The sequence below is a fragment of the Gigantopelta aegis genome, chromosome 15, assembly GCF_016097555.1.
Source record: "Gigantopelta aegis isolate Gae_Host chromosome 15, Gae_host_genome, whole genome shotgun sequence".
NCBI lineage: Eukaryota > Metazoa > Mollusca > Gastropoda > Neomphalida > Peltospiridae > Gigantopelta > Gigantopelta aegis.
The window spans coordinates 45,825,049-45,844,725 of NC_054713.1; the positions used below are offsets into that span (position 1 = coordinate 45,825,049).

At 38.8% G+C, this 19,677-nt stretch overlaps 1 protein-coding gene across 1 annotated transcript in view; it reads left to right on the forward strand.

The window, feature by feature from the left end:
* Window positions 1-19,331, forward strand: part of LOC121390623 (tumor necrosis factor receptor superfamily member 21-like) — a 32,781-nt gene extending 13,450 nt beyond the window's left edge. The window contains exons 3-6 of the mRNA XM_041522485.1: window positions 2,187-2,550; window positions 3,451-3,561; window positions 15,773-15,849; window positions 19,121-19,331. Of these exons, the coding sequence (XP_041378419.1) occupies window positions 2,187-2,550; window positions 3,451-3,561; window positions 15,773-15,849 (552 nt within the window). The 3' untranslated portion in view covers window positions 19,121-19,331. The remainder of the gene's footprint in view (window positions 1-2,186; window positions 2,551-3,450; window positions 3,562-15,772; window positions 15,850-19,120) is intronic.
* The last annotated feature ends 346 nt before the right edge of the window (window positions 19,332-19,677 follow it).

A 19,677-nucleotide genomic window follows, 5' to 3' on the forward strand; every position in this document is an offset into this window, starting at 1 on the left:
GTTCGAGGTGTCATCTTAACACCACAACACCGTCGACTCCGACTGCAGTGGTGCCAGATTCATCGACAATGGCCTCAACTGCGATGGAGACAGGTGTGGTTCAGTGACGAGTCCCGATTTCTGCTCCGACGTCATGATGGAAGATGTCGCGTGTATAGGCGTCGTGGTGAACGTTATGCGGCAAACTGCGTGCAGGAAGTGGACAGATTCGGCGGGGATAGTGTCATGGTGTGGGCAGCCATCTCACACACTGGCAGAACTGACCTGGTCCACGTGCAGGGCAACCTGAATGCACAGGCTACATTGACCAGATCTTCCGGCCACACATCGTTCCAGTTATGGCCAACGCCAACGCAGTGTTCCAACATGACAACGCCAGGCCTCACACAGCACGTCTCACAACGGCTTTCCTACAGAACAACAACATTAATGTCCTTCCTTGGCCATCGATATCACCGGATTTGAACCCAATTGAGCATCTATGGGACGAGTTAGACCGACGCCTCCGACAGCGACAACCACAGCCCCAGACCCTGCCCGAGCTGGCAGCAGCCTTGCAGGCCGAGTGGGCCACCATCCCCCGGGACGTCATCCGTACTCTGGTTGCTTCAATGGGCAGGCGGTGCCAGGCAGTTGTCAACACACGCGGAGGCCACACCCGGTATTGACTCCAGATGACCTTGACCTTGGTGGTGTGTCCTATCACTTACTCACAATGGACTAGAGTGAATTGTGAACAATCCTGCAACATTTGGTAATTATCGGACTCACCATTCAATAATTAAATCAATTCTCCAAATGTTACGACAGTGTGGTTTTTGCGTTTCTTCTTTTGAAGAGTATATATGTAAAAATAATTATCTAGCGTAAGTAACAATTGATTTTAAATAACACTTAATTTTTTGTACTGTAAGTTAATTGATAAATCACATGTTTACAAAATAATCAATAAAGATAAATGCAATAATCATAAAAATCAAATGAAATATAATAAAAATAATTTTTTTTTAAATCAAACAACTCTGGCAAGGTCTGCCCTGTCTGTGGGATGGTGCATATATAAAAGATCCCTTGCTGCTAATCGATAAGAGTAGCACATGAAGTGGCGACAGCGGGTTTCCTCTCTCTGTGTGGTCCTTAATCATATATGATGCCATATAACCGTAAATAAAATGTGTTGAGTGTGTCGTTAAATAAAACATTTCCTTCCTGTCAGAAAAACCATCTGCAAAAGGATGAGTGCCAAACATATTTTCTTTCATGTACTGTGGCGTCATGACCCTGTTCACAGCTGATATGTATTATGTCACTAGAAGGAATGCACGTAGTGTTACATATTATATGATGTCATACTACCTTTGATTGTGAAATGAATGAGTGAATGAATGGATGTTTAACGACACCCCAGCACAAAAATACACATCGGCTATTGGGTGTCACAAATGGTAAGTATATGAAAATATTATTTATATATATTTATGTAGAACCACAGTGTAAGGAGCTGTGGGTGAAAAGTACAATACAATACATAAAATCAAGGTAAGTATATTGATTATGGAATGACGCAATGAACAGGTAGCAACGGCCGTTTACCTCCTAAATGGCGAGACTAATTAACCAATAAAAAGGGTATATCACCGTCTAGGGGACGTGTGCTAGAAGATTTTTCCAGCATGGCTTTCAGGCACCTTAATTCTACTGGTTGACTGAGCTAGAAATAAGGTTCCAACCAAAACAAAGAGTAGCGAGGGAGAAGACATGTCACTTTGGTAGACTTGTCATCGCCCATGACAGTTACACAGGGCTCGACCTTAGCGGTAGACCAGGGTGTTTTGGTTACCGATTTCTCGCCCAGGCTACCAGATGTTTAAACCTGGTAGTCTGCCGGGCAACCAAAACATTTTGGCACATCCAGTTACTAGTACTTCGCAATCAACAAGATGGTTAAGTCATCGGTGTCTGAAATCCCATCTTTTAGTTTCATGTTCGTACTCTGCTGCCACGCGTTGCTGTAACAGTGTTAATTGCTCCCCTAGTCTGACCCACAGGTGGCGATTGCTGATATTAATAAAAAGTGTTATAGCCAATAAAGCTATATAGAAACATAGTGAAATTAATTGTGGTCTGTGGCCACATACTGATAATTCAAAGAATAAAATCAACTGCTTCTTTATGTTTACTTGCAGACTGGTGGCTCTACGTACCTGGTAGAGAAACGTCTTGGTGATGGAGAGAGGAAAGTCATAACCTGTTTTCAATGTCGTCCTGGCACATACGTTAAGGAGGATTGCCAGCAGGATTTTGGGCACCCCGAGTGTGCAGAATGTCCTGAGGGGACATACAGTAAACACTACACTAGAGCACATTCCTGTCGAAGATGTAGTCTATGGTGTCCCGACAAAAACCAAATTAAAATAAGAAACTGTACAAAGACACGGGACATTAAGTGCCAGTGTAAAACGTGCTACAAATGGATCGTGTTTTCTAAAATAATGGGTATTAGATATTGTAAACCCATACATGCAACTGAGATGGAGACCGTTTCATTAGGTAAGTTCTCACGTATTGGATATTGTAAATCTATACACAGCTGAGAGAAAGACCGCTTCATTAGGTAAGTTCTCACGTATTGGATATTGTAAATCTATACACAGCTGAGAGAAAGACCGCTTCATTAGGTAAGTTCTCACGTATTGGATATTGTAAATCTATACACAGCTGAGAGAAAGACCGCTTCATTAGGTAAGTTCTCACGTATTGGATATTGTAAATCTATACACAGCTGAGAGAAAGACCGCTTCATTAGGTAAGTTCTCACGTATTGGATAATGTAAATCTGTACACAGCTGAGAGAAAGACCGTTTCATTAGGTAAGTTCTCACATATTGGATATTGTAAATCTATACACAGCTGAGAGAAAGACCGTTTCATTAGGTAAGTTCTCACATATATTGGATATTGTAAATCTATACACAACTGAAATGGAGACCGTTATATTAGGTAAGTTCTCACGTATTGGATAATGTAAATCTATACACAGCTGAGATGGAGACCGTTACATTAGGTAAGTTCTTACGTATTGGATAATGTAAATCTGTACACAGCTGAGAGAAAGACCGTTTCATTAGGTAAGTTCTCACGTATTGGATATTGTAAATCTATACACAGCTGAGAGAAAGACCGTTTCATTAGGTAAGTTCTCACGTATAGGATATTGTAAATCTGTACACAGCTGAGATGGAGACCGTTACATTAGGTAAGTTCTCACGTATTGGATATTGTAAATCTATACACAGCTGAGAGAAAGACCGTTTCATTACGTACGTTCTCACAATACAAAATAATTTATTGTAGGCACAATATTTATTTCTGTAGAATTCTTATTTTATTTACAAACCAACAACACAATTCCACCGTTAAGTATGATAACTGTTTAAATATTATTTTTAGGAAACAAGGCACGTGACTCCACTACCACCAACAAGTACCTTAGGAGATGTCCGGAAGTCAGTACTCTGAAATCTGTGTGTAGTAAAGGCCAGAATTCTGTGTGTTTGACAGGTACGTACACAGTGCAAGGGGTGTAATGAATAAACATGGTGGCCAATACGATACGTATCACGAATATGAGGTAACGAATCAAACGTCAAAAGGTTTTGCAGAAAGGAAGAATAGGTTTTTTTGTTGTTGTTTTTTAAAGTAAAAAGTGATTAATAATCATGGGTGTTTTTTGACAGAAGTGAAATCAAGGTACACGTAAGGTACCAGTCCAATGTGTTGAATAAAAAAGGATTGGTGTATGTGCTTGATCTACTACAAAACTAGTCCGGACATTATCAGAAAAATCAAATCGGTATTGCATTTTGGTTAGTGTGAATTAGAAATGTAAATTGTAAGTTAGCATTACATATATATGTATTTATGTTGATACTATCCCCAGGAGCACAAGAAGCTAGTGTTGGTTACTGTGAAGAACAACATAATTCGGTCTTTGTAGTAAATGTCATTTTTATTAAAATGACGTATAGTTATTTTAATTATGTTATATGAATGTACATGCATTTACTTAAACAACATTAACATGCACCAATTTATAAAAAACCAAAAGGTGGCGTACCAAAAAACACCTGGTGAGTGAAGGGGTGGATGGTGGGATTGACAGAAAATGCTTAAATTAATTACCCGTGACTTTAGATGTAATGGCAGAATTTTCTCAGTCACATACAGTGTGTTGATTTAGTTAATCTATTTATAATAATAGTAGGACGAGTTTGATTGTGTGCTTCTGGCGTAACCTTGGTACTAAATAGTATTCTTATTTATTTTGACACAGAAGCACAGAAATTAGAATAGTTCAACATAAATGATTTTATCTGCAATAAATTTTATTTATGTTGATACTATCCCCAGGAGCACAAGAAGCTAGTTTTGGTTACTGTAAAGAACATAATTCTGTTTTTGTAGTAAATGTCATTTTTATTAAAATGACGTATAATTATTTCATTTATGTTATATGAATGTACATGCATTTACTTAAACAACATTAACATGTACCAATTTATAAAAAACCAAAAGGTGGCATACCAAAAAACTCGCCAAAAAGGGCAAATAAATGCAGCCCCACGCCAACCCAAATTGTGCTCCTGTAATTGAAAAGATTCGACAAAACGTAGTTGCAAATTTCTGATATCCACCCAACACTGCCTCCAAAAATGGTAGAACATGATATGTTTAGACATGATAGATAAAAAGGTTATACCATGCTGTACTCCGCATAAGAAATGATAACATACATTATAAATAGTGACATTCATAAACTCTTGAGAATATTCAAGGACATCGTGCTGGAAAGGAGCAGCCACATGCTATACTCCTGCCAGTGAACAAATCTAACATTGTTACATCACTATAATGGAAAGAAAGGAGCAGCCACCTGCTGAACTCCTGCCAGTGAACAAATGTAACATTGTTACATCACTATAATGGAAAGAAAGGAGCAGCCACCTGCTGAACTCCTGCCAGTGAACAAATCTAACATTGTTACATCACTATAATGGAAAGAAAGGAGCAGCCACATGCTATACTCCTGCCAGTGAACAAATGTAACATTGTTACATCACTATAATGGAAAGAAAGGAGCAGCCACCTGCTGAACTCCTGCCAGTGAACAAATGTAACATTGTTACATCACTATAATGGAAAGAAAGGAGCAGCCACATGCTATACTCCTGCCAGTGAACAAATGTAACATTGTTACATCACTATAATGGAAAGTAAGGAGTAGCCACCTGCTATACTCTTGCCAGTGAACAAATGTAACATTGTTACATCACTATGATGGAAAGAAAGGAGCAGCCACATGCTATACTCCTGCCAGTGAACAAATCTAACATTGTTACATCACTATAATGGAAAGAAAGGAGCAGCCACCTGCTATACTCCTGCCAGTGAACAAATGTAACATTGTTACATCATTATAATGGAAAGAAAGGAGCAGCCACATGCTATACTCCTGCCAGTGAACAAATGTTATACTCCTGCCAGTGAACAAATGTAACATTGTTACATCACTATAATGGAAAGAAAGGAGCAGCCACCTGCTATACTCCTGCCAGTGAACAAATGTAACATTGTTACATCACTATAATGGAAAGAAAGGAGCAGCCACCTGCTGAACTCCTGCCAGTGAACAAATCTAACATTGTTACATCACTATAATGGAAAGAAAGGAGCAGCCACATGCTATACTCCTGCCAGTGAACAAATGTAACATTGTTACATCACTATAATGGAAAGAAAGGAGCAGCCACATGCTATACTCCTGCCAGTGAACAAATGTAACATTGTTACATCACTATAATGGAAAGAAAGGAGCATCCACATGCTATACTCCTGCCAGTGAACAAATGTAACATTGTTACATCACTATAATGGAAAGAAAGGAGCATCCACCTGCTATACTCCTGCCAGTGAACAAATGTAACATTGTTACATCACTATAATGGAAAGAAAGGAGCAGCCACCTGCTGAACTCCTGCCAGTGAACAAATGTAACATTGTTACATCACTATAATGGAAAGAAAGGAGCAGCCACATGCTATACTCCTGCCAGTGAACAAATGTAACATTGTTACATCACTATAATGGAAAGAAAGGAGCAGCCACCTGCTGAACTCCTGCCAGTGAACAAATGTAACATTGTTACATCACTATAATGGAAAGAAAGGAGCAGCCACCTGCTATACTCCTGCCAGTGAACAAATGTAACATTGTTACATCACTATAATGGAAAGAAAGGAGCAGCCACATGCTATACTCCTGCCAGTGAACAAATGTAACATTGTTACATCACTATAATGGAAAGAAAGGAGCAGCCACCTGCTGAACTCCTGCCAGTGAACAAATGTAACATTGTTACATCACTATAATGGAAAGAAAGGAGCAGCCACATGCTATACTCCTGCCAGTGAACAAATCTAACATTGTTACATCACTATAATGGAAAGAAAGGAGCAGCCACCTGCTGAACTCCTGCCAGTGAACAAATCTAACATTGTTACATCACTATAATGGAAAGAAAGGAGCAGCCACATGCTATACTCCTGCCAGTGAACAAATCTAACATTGTTACATCACTATAATGGAAAGAAAGGAGCAGCCACCTGCTGAACTCCTGCCAGTGAACAAATCTAACATTGTTACATCACTATAATGGAAAGAAAGGAGCAGCCACATGCTATACTCCTGCCAGTGAACAAATCTAACATTGTTACATCACTATAATGGAACAGCCACATGCTATACTCCTGCCAGTGAACAAATCTAACATTGTTACATCACTATAATGGAAAGAAAGGAGCAGCCACATGCTATACTCCTGCCAGTGAACAAATCTAACATTGTTACATCACTATAATGGAACAGCCACATGCTATACTCCTGCCAGTGAACAAATCTAACATTGTTACATCACTATAATGGAAAGAAAGGAGCAGCCACATGCTATACTCCTGCCAGTGAACAAATTTAACATTGTTACATCACTATAATGGAAAGAAAGGAGCAGCCACATGCTATACTCCTGCCATTGAACAAATCTAACATTGTTACATCACTATAATGGAACAGCCACATGCTATACTCCTGCCAGTGAACAAATCTAACATTGTTACATCACTATAATGGAAAGAAAGGAGCAGCCACCTGCTGAACTCCTGCCAGTGAACAAATGTAACATTGTTACATCACTATAATGGAAAGAAAGGAGCAGCCACATGCTATAAAAATTCAAATTATACATAGCAAAAGTTAAATGCACTCAATCTTGAGGACCTTAAATTGTATCGTTGACAGGAACAGCCACATGCTGTATCCCTGTAAAGTAGGCATATTAAACTGTACAGTAAGGATTTTAAAGTACCACATATTGTTAAATGTTCTACAGCAGCCATATGTTGAATTCAGGTAATTGAATAACTGAACCATTGATTCTAAACAGTCCACAGTTCACACGATATAAATCTTCATATCTTGTGGGTTTTTTAAAAAGAGAGCAGCCACATGCTGGACTCTTGCTAAACTAAGCATATGAAAATACACGTCATAAACATAAGACAACTTCTTGTTATGATAATAATACATAGAACATAAATAAGAAGGGGGGCAGCCGGGCAGCCATGTCTGAATTATATAATTAAGAAATAAGATTACATAAAGAGCAGCCAAATGCTGAACCCCGTTTGAACTTGTGGTAAATGTAAGCAAAAATTAGTTTAGTCAAGTACAGGCAAACTAAAGCAGGCAAATCCTGGACTTCAGATGCATGGACTACATATGGAAAGCATTAATTCTGATGTAATTTCTAAATGCCCCAGAGTTCCACCTACCCAGTTTTTGAATGACACTCTCTGAATAGCCTAGTTGTGCTGCCCCAATTCTGAAACTATGACATTTATAAAATGAGGGATTTAACCCCAGGAATGATGTGACCTCATTTAACTGTTGAGCAACAAAAGAATATGAAACTGGATACCCATTATGAAATTGGAACAAAGGACCATCTGTATGAGTAAATTCGGTGCAAAATTTACACAATGTTTGAACAGGGCACAGATCTGCATTATTATTTGATGTCAAATGTAAATAGATTGGTTGTTTTTGAAATGGTGTAGTGTTATGTCAATGGACACTATACGATTGCCCTCTTTGTGAAATGTGACATCCTGGCGTTGGACGACTGTGCCATTATCAGAATTGGTTTTACAAACCAGTTCACCCATACGCATAAAAGCGTGGAAGGCTAAGAGAAAAATTGATTTGAGTAAGAGCTCTAGTGGTGGTTTGTTAACTGTGTGCTTTAGACCGCCTAGCAGTCTGGCCAAAATGTTCTTAGTAATGGGCAATCTAGTATCCTTTGCACCCCCAATATTTGTACACCCTTTTATAATTTTCCTTATGAGGAACGAGTGTGTTGGATCCTCTAACTTTAGCAATTTGTGCATATAGCTGATAGCAGAAATGTGTGATGCAACAGAGGCAGGACTGTATTTACTGGAATGCAGGAAAGCTATGAAGTTGGCCACAACATGTATAGATAGTGGTAATTGAATGGTGGTTAACCCCATGAACTCATTCAGCAGGTGCCAACTTCTTAAATATGACGATTTGGTCCTGTTGGAGTTTGCAGCTGATAGGAGATATAGTGCTCCAGTATTCAAATGGACTGCAGATGGATGGGTACATCTGTTGCTGCTTGGTCCAGCCATGGAACCATTGTCAGGGCTTCCTGGATTTTAAACGTGAAAGTTTATCAGCAAGGACATTTTCCTTACTCGGGATATGAGTCGATCTGAAATAAATGTTATTCGTGAGAGCAGCTAGAACTAACCTACGCACCAATTTCATCAGGGTAGGCTCACGACAAGACTGCTTATTGATAACCTTGCATGCATTGTAATATGCCCTGTAATATAAACAGAACTTTGTGATTAGTCAGATGTTTCCCCCACAGTTCTAATGCCAAAACTATTGGAAATAATTCTTTAATAGTTATCCCTAATGGGACCATGGACTCTACCCAGGGAAAAGCAAACCAATGTGTACCACATATGGCTGAATAGCCTAAGCTACCTGAGGCATCAGTGTACATAGTGAAGTGATCCGAGGAAAGCCATTTATCATGCAAAAATACTGTATTCCTATTAAATGACTGAAGAAACTGGAGCCAAGCTTGTATATCTAAACGGGATTCTTGATTCAAACATATGAAATGGTAGGGCTTCGTTGCTTTCATGGTTAAGTCTATAAGTCTATGCAGAAATGCACTTCCAAGGCATATTACAGTGCATGCAAAGTTAAGTAAGCCAATGAGAGACTGTAGTTCCCGTAATGTAACTTTCCTGCACTTACACATATTCTGAAGAGCCAGTTCCATCTTATGCAGTTTGTCAACAGGTAGACGACATTCCATCTGAATGGAGTCTACCTGGAATCCATATATTGTAATAATTTGTGTGGGCCATTCAGTCTTCTCTTTCTTAATAGGTATTCCTACCGTTTCACATAAAGACAAAAATGAAGTTAAATCAACCCTGCATTTATTTGAATCAGGGGGACCAACAAAAAGAAATCATCCAAGATGTGGGACATGCCTGATGCACCACATCTTTTTACCATTATCCATTGTAATGCTGTGCTGATCAATTCAAAAATTTGGCAGGAACTACTGGCTCCCATGGGATGACAACGGTCATAATAGAATAAATTATTCCAAGTGAAACCTAAGAGGAGGTGATCATCTGGATGTACTGGGATTATACGGAAAGCATCTTCAATATCCGTTTTTGCCAATAAGCAACTTTTACCAAATTTTTTAACCAAAGAAATCACATTGTGTATAGTATCATAATGAACTGTACTATGCATGTCTGAAATACCAGAGTTGACTGAAGACCCACGAGGATAGGAAAGGTCATTTATAAGTCTGTATTTACCTGGAATAGATTTTGGAACAAGGCCAAGAAGAGAAATTGTATGGTTTGAGAAAAGTAATTCTGAAAAGGGGCCTCTTATTCTTCCCATGTCTAGTTCTTTTTGTAATTTAGTAGCCACTATATCCTGGTTTTCCCTGGCAGACTTATGGTTAGAAGATGATATAGTATGATGGCTTCCCTCATAACCCAATCTAAAACCAAAGGTGAACCTGTTAGCTAGATTAGTCAGTAAATCTTCCTTGTACCCCTGTAGTTGCTGTTTTAGAGCATCAGGCTCAACTGGAGTTGGGAGTGTTGGTTTTTTTTGCATGTGTGACTGGCCTCTGGCGTAACACTTTAAAGCATTTGTTTTTGGGATGGGAGGCTGCCCAACAGACCTGACAATTATGTCTGAATCGACAGGGGTTTGTTGCACAGGTCTCACCTCTGTTGTACGCAAAACAGACCCTGATGCGAAAGGGCCGTTGTTGTGAAATATTATCCCCATAACGTCTACCCCCTGCCTGTGATGTGGCAATGGATGTTAAATTATTGCCATGCCTGTTAGCAGCTTTTGTATAAAGCTCGTCTATTGGCTTTTGCCATGGTGGACGGTGAGATTGACGCAGCCTGCGGAACCCCTCATCATACTGCCTCCATGCAAGATCAGCATGGTTAGAGTGCAACTCTCGAATGGTGGCAGAATACTTAAGGAGATTCCCGGCTTCGGATGGCGACTTCAGAATGTATATCGCCATAAAAATGTTAAAGCAGGTTGTCCACTGTTCAATGGACAGTGGCTGCTTAGAGGTCTGACCCTGATGTAATTGAATCAGTCCCCCCATTACATGTAATGACACCTGATCATCGCAATAATTGGTCCCCAACACCCTCATGTCTATAAAATCTTCATCCCAAATCTTCTTTTTGATTCTTTCTGGGACTGAAGAGCCTAAAGGTATGCCAGCTGAGAGGTTGATTGGGGCGACACTATGGGCCTGGACTGGAACGGACTTATTTATCAGGGATGAAACTATGTCATTATTCCCCAGGGATGACTCACTCTGCGAGAACAACTGTTCAATCAAGGACATCACTGGTGAAGTTCCTGTTTCATCGACTTGGTCCGATGAGTCCCCCGCACACACAATATTAGATGGGGGCTCTGGCACGCTTATTGCAGCTGTCTGTTGTTGGCTGTGAGGGACACGCTTGAGCAGAGCATCTGCCAATTTCTTGTAATCAATCTCAGCCAATTGTGTTGAGATGTTGCAGCTTGTGGCAATGTGCAGGTCTGCTGAGATGATGGGACTATCACCTGTGGTATGGGACTGGCCATAGGTACTGGGCTGGTTCTAACAGGTTGACTGGTCCCAACAGATGTGCGAGTTCGCACAAATGGGCTGGTCCTTGCAGGTGTGCTGGTCATAGTAGGGTTGGATCTCCTACGTTTGTAAGTACTTGGGCAGGAGCGTACATCCCTCACAGGACGTGCCTTCTTCGGTGCCATGAGTCGTATCGTGATCTAAAATACATAAGATAACCCATACTGGCAGAAGTGAAAAATATACATGTATGTTACATCCACACACAAAACATCTTGGGGAATTTGCTCAAAAGTAGAAGCACACAATTTGTGAATTGTGAAGCCATATAACGTGTACTATACTGTATACACACCGGGCTAACACAGCAAACAACGTTGTGTACAACAAACCAAATTAGAGCATTATACTGAATGGTTGCTTGGTAATACTAAGAAACTGCAAAATAAGTGTATTACGGAATACACTGCAGACAATTTTCTGTACTGATCTACACAGGCCATGTTAGAGCATTATACTGAATGCCAGCTTATTAAGTGATACTAAGCAGCCACATTTTAAGTGTATTATATCAAATTCACGCAGACAACTTTCTGTACTGACCTACACAAGCCATGTTAAAGCATTTTACTGAATGCCAGCTTGGTAAGTAATACTAAGAATCCACAAAATAGGTGTATTATATTGAATACACGCAGACAACTTTCTGTACTGACCTACACAAGCCATGTTAAAGCATTTTACTGAACTAAGAAACCGCAAAATAGGTGGATTATATTGAATACATGCAGACAACTTTCTGTACTGACCTACACAAGCCATGTTAAAGCATTATACTGAATGTCAGCTTGGTAAGTAATGCTAAGAAGCCGCAAAAATAGGTGTATTATAGTGAATACACTCAGACAACTTTCTGTAATGACCTACCTATTAGTATACTCTGAATGCAATTGTAATACACATATGTATGTTCAACAAAAACATTTGCATCTGCAAAGATTAAATGTAACTAAAAACTTACGCATATATCAAAGGGAGTATGTCAGGCATGCCTTGCATTTAAAATGTCAGTAACTTTTTTGGCTTGCAGGATGGCACTCTTAATGACCTGCAAATATTTCCCCATGGCACGTTTATTCAGATGAACTCCATCAACTGAAAGGAATGATAGGTCCTTCCCCCAAAAGCCACGATGATGCCAGAATATAATTTTGTCCATTTTATTTACAAGTTCATGCAACAAAACATGGGTCTCAACCACCTGATTATTATAGTCAAGTGGAGTTTTATGGGGCGCTCTCCACAACAACTGTCCGATTATAATCACTGAAGTATTTGAACTCCTAGTGACGAGTTCCTGTGCAAACCTAACAATGTCATTGGCAAGATGCTGTGGGGTTACATCTGCATGTGTCAAGTCGTTTCCCCCAATTTGCACAAACATAACCTGCGGAAACACAGGATAAAATGTTAACAAGTCCTGTCGTATCTGAAGTTGCTTTAGAGTTAAGCAACCTTGCACTCGAAAACACACCCTGAACTGGTCTCTGGCAAGACGTAAATTATTTTCTTTTGTCTCACTGTCAGCAAAATCGCGCAAACGACGAATAAATGAGTGTCCTAAAATAACCGACACTGTACTTCCCACCATTGCCATCGTGCAATGCCAACAGTCAACAGGTCAAAGGTCAAGTTGTAATTTGACCTATATAATTACGCATACACGAAAATTCTGCAAACGTGTCGAGTAGTCGACTTTTCCTTTAGAACCACCGATCAAAACAAAAGACACACATCCTAGTGAATATAATATTTGACACAAGTAAATGAATTAGACCATAGCTCATGCGTATTGACAGAAAATGCTTAAATTAATTACCCGTGACTCTAGATGTAATGGCAGAATTTTCTCAGTCACATAAAGTGTTTTGATTGGTTAATCTATTTTTATCAATTTAGTTAATCTATTTATAATAATAATAGGACGGGTTTGATTGTTTGCTTCTGGCATAACCTTGGTACTAAATAGTATTCTTATTTATTTTGACACAGAAGCACAGAAATAGAATAATTCAACATAAATTATTTTATCTGCAATAAATTTTATTTGTGTATTCAGTTCAGCTAGTGACGAATACGAAAGCAACTATGATACGGATCGCTGTTCGGTGCATTGAATATTCAAGTATATCGTTAAACCCCTAGTACACACTGGTATGATTAAAGCCACTGGTCGTAGCTTTTGAGCAAAGGAAAAATGTTTTAGCTTTTATAGTTTTTATCCCATCGCGACAAGTCTTCGAGGGGATATAGCGTCTTGAATTTGATGAAGTCAGGGCTAAAGTTAAGTAAGGGCTGATATACTTACCAATAAAGTATAGAAAAGCCTACATTATTTCAACTCCTGATCATGCATATATTTTACTAAAACTGCAAAAGAGAGCTGCAAGGATGATATTAGATGTAGATCCTATTACTCCATCTGCCCCTCTATTTAAACACTTCAAATGGAAACATGAATCCACTATCACAAATGTTTACAAATTAATAAATGTCTATGCAATGAAGCCACAAACTATCTTTCAAACTTATTAATATATGTTGGTGAAAACAATCCCTACAACCTTTGATATGTAGAGGATGGAAATCTATTAATTCCAAAACCTAACATGTCTTTATTTAAACATGCTTTCAGTTACTCTGGACCAGTACTTTGGAATCAGTTACCTAAAGCTATTCGATCATCGCCAGATACTGCTATTTTTAAATATAGACTCAAGAAATATTTTCTAAAATAATAACATGTTTATTGCCCTATATGTATTTTCTATTTGTTTATTAATGTATGTATTGTAATTCTGTATTGTTTGTACTTGAGGGCCTCAGGGAAGATTAGCTTTTACTAACTCTGTTACCCTCACTAAATAAAGAATTTATTATTATTATTATTATTATTATTATTATATTATGTTAACTATTGTGGTTCATAATGTAGCATGAAAATACTGCAGATTACTAGTATACTGGTTGTATGCATACTTTACATCACAGACTATATGGTCACTTATGTTGTGTACATATATACATGTAAGAAGTGTTATTTTGTGTGAATGTATTGATATGAAACAAATTGTATACAATGGTATAGTGTGGCCAAGCTGTTTTACACTAAATTGTGAGTGTTGTACATTGATAAATCCACACACACACAGCCCCCCCCCCCCCCCCCCCCCCCCCAGATTACAAACAATTCTTATAGTTAATGCACAAACAGCAAGACTTAATTAGTTCAAAATATTACACACGTCAGTGCCTTTTCTACATAAATGACATTCCATTTTACCTCATGTCATTTTATATTAAAGAATAACGGTCTTCATCAGCATTATAACAGTGAAAAAGTTCGTTTGTTTTGTTTAACAACACCACTAGAGCACATTGATTTATTAATCATCGGCTATTGGATGTCAAACAGTTGATAATTTTGACATACAAGTCTTAGAGAGGAAACCCACTACATTTTTCCATTAGTAGCAAGGGATCTTTTATATGCACCATCCCACAGACAGGATAGCACATACCATGACCTTTGATATGCCAGTCATAGTGCACTGGCTGGAGTGAGAAATAACCCATGGGCCCACCGACAGGAATCGATCCTGTACCAACCTGACATCAGGCGAGCACTTTACCACTGGGCTATGTACTGCCCCGTTTTTAGTAACATGATTCAGTCGGAATCAGTTAATTCATTTAACAAGAGAAAGTTTGTAATTAATTCTCTTTATAGGATTAAAATATTAGAAATGACTGGTTTACATGTCAGTGTGTGATTCTGGTTTCAAAAATTAACGCAACATAAGGACTCACAGTTTGCAAATTTCGAGAGCCCGCCACCAACCCAGCGAGCCTTACCACGCGTCACTAGTAGAACAGAAGATACACTAAATGTTTTGCATAAAACCACAGAAAAGATCGCTATTCGAGACTGGTTTGCCAGGATTTTGAGATATATGTTGACTGTGTTATTTAAAAAAAATCAATGTAATTTGTACAAATAATTTTTACGAGCCATGCGGCCAACCTAGAGAGTCCTACATGATTTTTTGTGAGCCTCAGGCTTTTGGACTTTCCTCAAAATGGCACACTGCATGTACTGGTAATAATTACACCTCCTATCAAGGGGCAGGACGTAGCCCAGTGGTAAAGCGCTTGCTTGATTTCCAGTCAGTCTGGAATTGATCCCTGTCAGTGGGCCCATTGGGCTATCTTTTGCTCCAACCAGTGCACCACGACTGGTACATCAAAGACCGTGGTATGTGTTATCCTGTCTATGGGATGGTGTATATAAAAGATCTATTGCTACTAATGGAAAAATGTAGCAGGTTTCCTTTCTAAGACTTTATGTCATAATTATCAAAAGTGGTATTGCAAACTTTAACCTCCAATCACTGAATGCTATGTTTCTATTTATAGATTCCCATGCCAGTCGCATTCAGCCATCGTCTTTCATCAGCGGTATTATCATCTTTGTGGCCTGGCTGCAGTTTTAGGTAAACAATTTTTATTTTGTTTTATACTTTTTTAATGTTTTACGACTGTGGTATTGCCCTAGCCTGAGTACTCTGCCCTTTGAGAGCTTGATATTATGCACGTTATTTGTTGTTTTTAAACAGTGTTGGGGCGGGACGTAGCCCAGTGGTAAGATGCGCGATCGGTGTGAGATCGATCCCAGTCGGTGGGCCCATTAGGCTATTTCTCGTTCCAGCCAGTGCACCACGACTGGTATATCAAAGGCTGTGGTATGTACTACCTTGTCTGTTGGATGGTGCATATAAAAGATCCCTTGCTGCTAATTGAAAAGAGTAGCCCATGAAGTGGCGACAGTAGGTTTCCTCTCTCAATATCTGTGTGGTCCTTAACCATATGTCTGACGCCATATAACCGTAAATAAAATGTGTTGAGTGTGTGTTAAATAAAAGATTTCTTTCTTTAAACTGTTTTGGACCTGTGTGAGCATTTGAATGAAAATCTTGACCCATGTGCATGGTACACATTCCCAGCATGTGGAAGAAGTTTTTGTTTTTGTTTTGTTTAATGACAACACTAGAGCACATTTGGTAATTTGGACATATAGTCTTAGAGAGGAAACCTGCTACATTTTTCCAGTAGCAAGGGATCTTTTATATGCACCATTCCACAGACAGGATAGAACATACCACGGCCTTTCCTTTGATATACCAGTTTTGGTGCACTTGCTGGAATGAGAAATAGCCCAATGGGCCCACCTATGGGGATCGATCCAAAACCGACCATGCATCAAGCGAGCGCTTTACCGCTGGGCATGTGGAAGTCCTACATTAGTCTTTCTTGTGAGTCCTTGAAGTCACCAATAGCATTCCGACACAACATTCCGACAGCATTCATCTGTAGTATGTATGTGCTGTATGGGGCCATATGCGCTGAGATATGCTGTACATCGAATAGGTACAACAATATGTAGTTAACTGAGATATGCTCTAGATGGAATAGGTACAACAATATGTAAACTGACGATCAAAAGAAAATATACCAATTATTTTTATTATAAATAAACAATACACGTTCATGGAAGATTAGATAGGTTCCAATATTGTTCGTTATAATGCAATCAATGACAAATAGTCACACATTTCTGCGTTTGGGCGATGCCGCATGTGCAAAATGAGTTTATTCATTAAATTTATACTGCACGAGAAACATGGGGTGTAAAAAAGGGTGCCATTGCTTAGAACATGCCTCAGTCAACAGTAAAACACCAGAGAACATGGCAAGGCTAACTGCTGAAGAAAGAGAGAGAGCTATTGGTATGGTGCAGTTGGGTGCGAGTTATGCCCATGTGGCAAGAATCCTGAATTGCACAAAATTGACGATCACCAGGTTGATACAGCGTTACAGGGTGACTGGCAGGACTGCAGACAGACCATGAAGTGGAAGACCCCGCGTCACAACAGCCAACGAGGACCGCCATCTCCGCATCTTACACTTGCGTAACAGATTCCTCACTATGATGTCATCTGCAGCGACTGGCCTTGGACATGTCATCAGTCGTCACACTGTACATCGTCGACTACAACAGCAAGGTATCAGGGCCTATCAACCATTCAGAGGGATGACATTGACGAGGCAACATCGACTTCGACGTTTACGTTGGACACGTCAGTTTCAACGTTGGCAACATCGGAACTGGCAACGTGTACTCTTTTTCTGATGAGAGCAGGTTCCAGTTATTCAGAGCTGATGGCAGGACTCGGATATACCGACGTGCAGGAGAGAGAACAGCTCCGTGCTGTGTTCAGGAGACTGAACCGTTTGGTGGTGGATCTGTGATGGTTTGGGGCAGTATCTGTGGCCAACTGCGGACGACCTTATTGTCATTGACGGAAATCTGTCCGACGTCGGGTCCATGCTTGCACACTTGCACATGGTGGACATACACGCTATTGAAACATGTTCTTTGTGGTCAAATTTATTCACCTTCGTTATGAGTGGTCCTTTATGAAATCGTACATTTCACCCCTAGTGCTGTTGTGAACTGTGATATTATCATTTTATGGGTTTTATTGAGTATACTTGTGTTTATTTATCGCCAGATTATTATACTTTCAAAATATAACATTTGCATCAACTTGTGTTTTGTGTTGTTTTTAATACTTTGAAAAAATAATTGGTATACTTTCTTTTGATCGTCAGTTTAGTTAACTGAGATATGCTCTAGATCGAATAGGTACAACAATATGTAGTTAATTGTATTTTTCTGATGAGTATTCTTTCTTTCTTTGTTGAGTATCTAGAAAATAACTAGTTATGATGTAGGATATTGGCTCTATCCTGTGAAGGTTAGAATGAAAAATTCCATTGCATGAACAGGATAAAGCCAACATCCTATATCATTAACTAGTTATTAGTTCCCTACCGGTACAAATTGAGGGTACTATAGGTCTCATCTCCGTCTTTCTGTCTGTCCGTCTGTCCCACATATAGTTATCCAGATTGTTTTTTTCACAATGTCTTGAGATATTGAGCTGGACTGTTGTGTATAGCTTTATCATGTACTGTTACAGTTTGACTTTCATGATGATTTACCCATTTTGTTTGCAGAGTTATGGCTGTTGAACTTAGGAGATATGAAACAATTTTCAGCCCTGTAGGGCACATGTATTGATTTTAGTTAGCAGTACTCTGAGAAAGCTCGTTGTTTTTATCCTGCAATTCATCAACTCATATTTTAGCTATTTCACCTACCAGTACATTGTATGATGAACAAGAAGTCAATTGCACGATTTTAGCTATTTCACCTACCAGTACATTGTACGATGAATAAGAAGTCAATTGCACGATTTTAGCTATTTCACCTACCAGTACATTGTATGATGAACAAGAAGTCAATTGCACGATTTTAGCTATTTCACCTACCAGTACATTGTATGATGAATAAGAAGTCAATTGCACGATTTTAGCTATTTCACCTACCAGTACATTGTACGATGAACAAGAAGTCAATTGCACGATTTTAGCTATTTCACCTACCAGTACATTGTATGATGAACAAGAAGTCAATTGCACGATTTTGTAATGTATCTATGTAGTCAAAAGTTGTAATCTGCTATTTTGTAACTTTGGTTTAATTGGTCAGCATACCCGGCCAGTAGAAATAGTGGTTGCAGGATAAATTATTGTAAATGTTAAAAATTCATGTGGTAATGAACATTGATAAAAACATCACTGAGTGAAAACATTTGCCAGAAATACATTTGGAATTTTCTTTCTGTTTTTACTTTTTAGGTTCTTCGCTACAATGAGCAGTTGAAGGAAACTACTCCATGGTTCAAGCTGTCAAGTTCGAGTTTGAGCTGATCCTTCAAATTGTTAATATTACAATGAATTTGAAATTCAACTTTAACAACCTTAAAGGTGCTATGTCAAAGTTGCAGTAATGGCCGTTCCCGCCAAAAATATTTATTAATTTTTGCTTTGAAACAAAGTTTATACTGTTAGCTATATTAATATATATATATATATATATATATATTCCTATAAAAAATGACAACCAAATAATTCCATTTACTAGTAAAAACAAAACTATTTTATGGGGAACCTTGAGAGTGTGTCACATGCATTAACTAGTGACGTCAGTGTTTTATGGGTACACATTCAACAATAAGTTTTTTCTATAATTCTTTGCAGACAACTAACAAAGAAACAAAGATGGTGACCATGCTATATTTAGCCACAAATTATAAGGTGAACCCCTCTTGTCGTCCAGTACAAGAATTAAAAAGCTTAGTTTATTATGGAAAGATGTATGAGATCAATTAATTTGTGTTTTTTTAATTACAAAT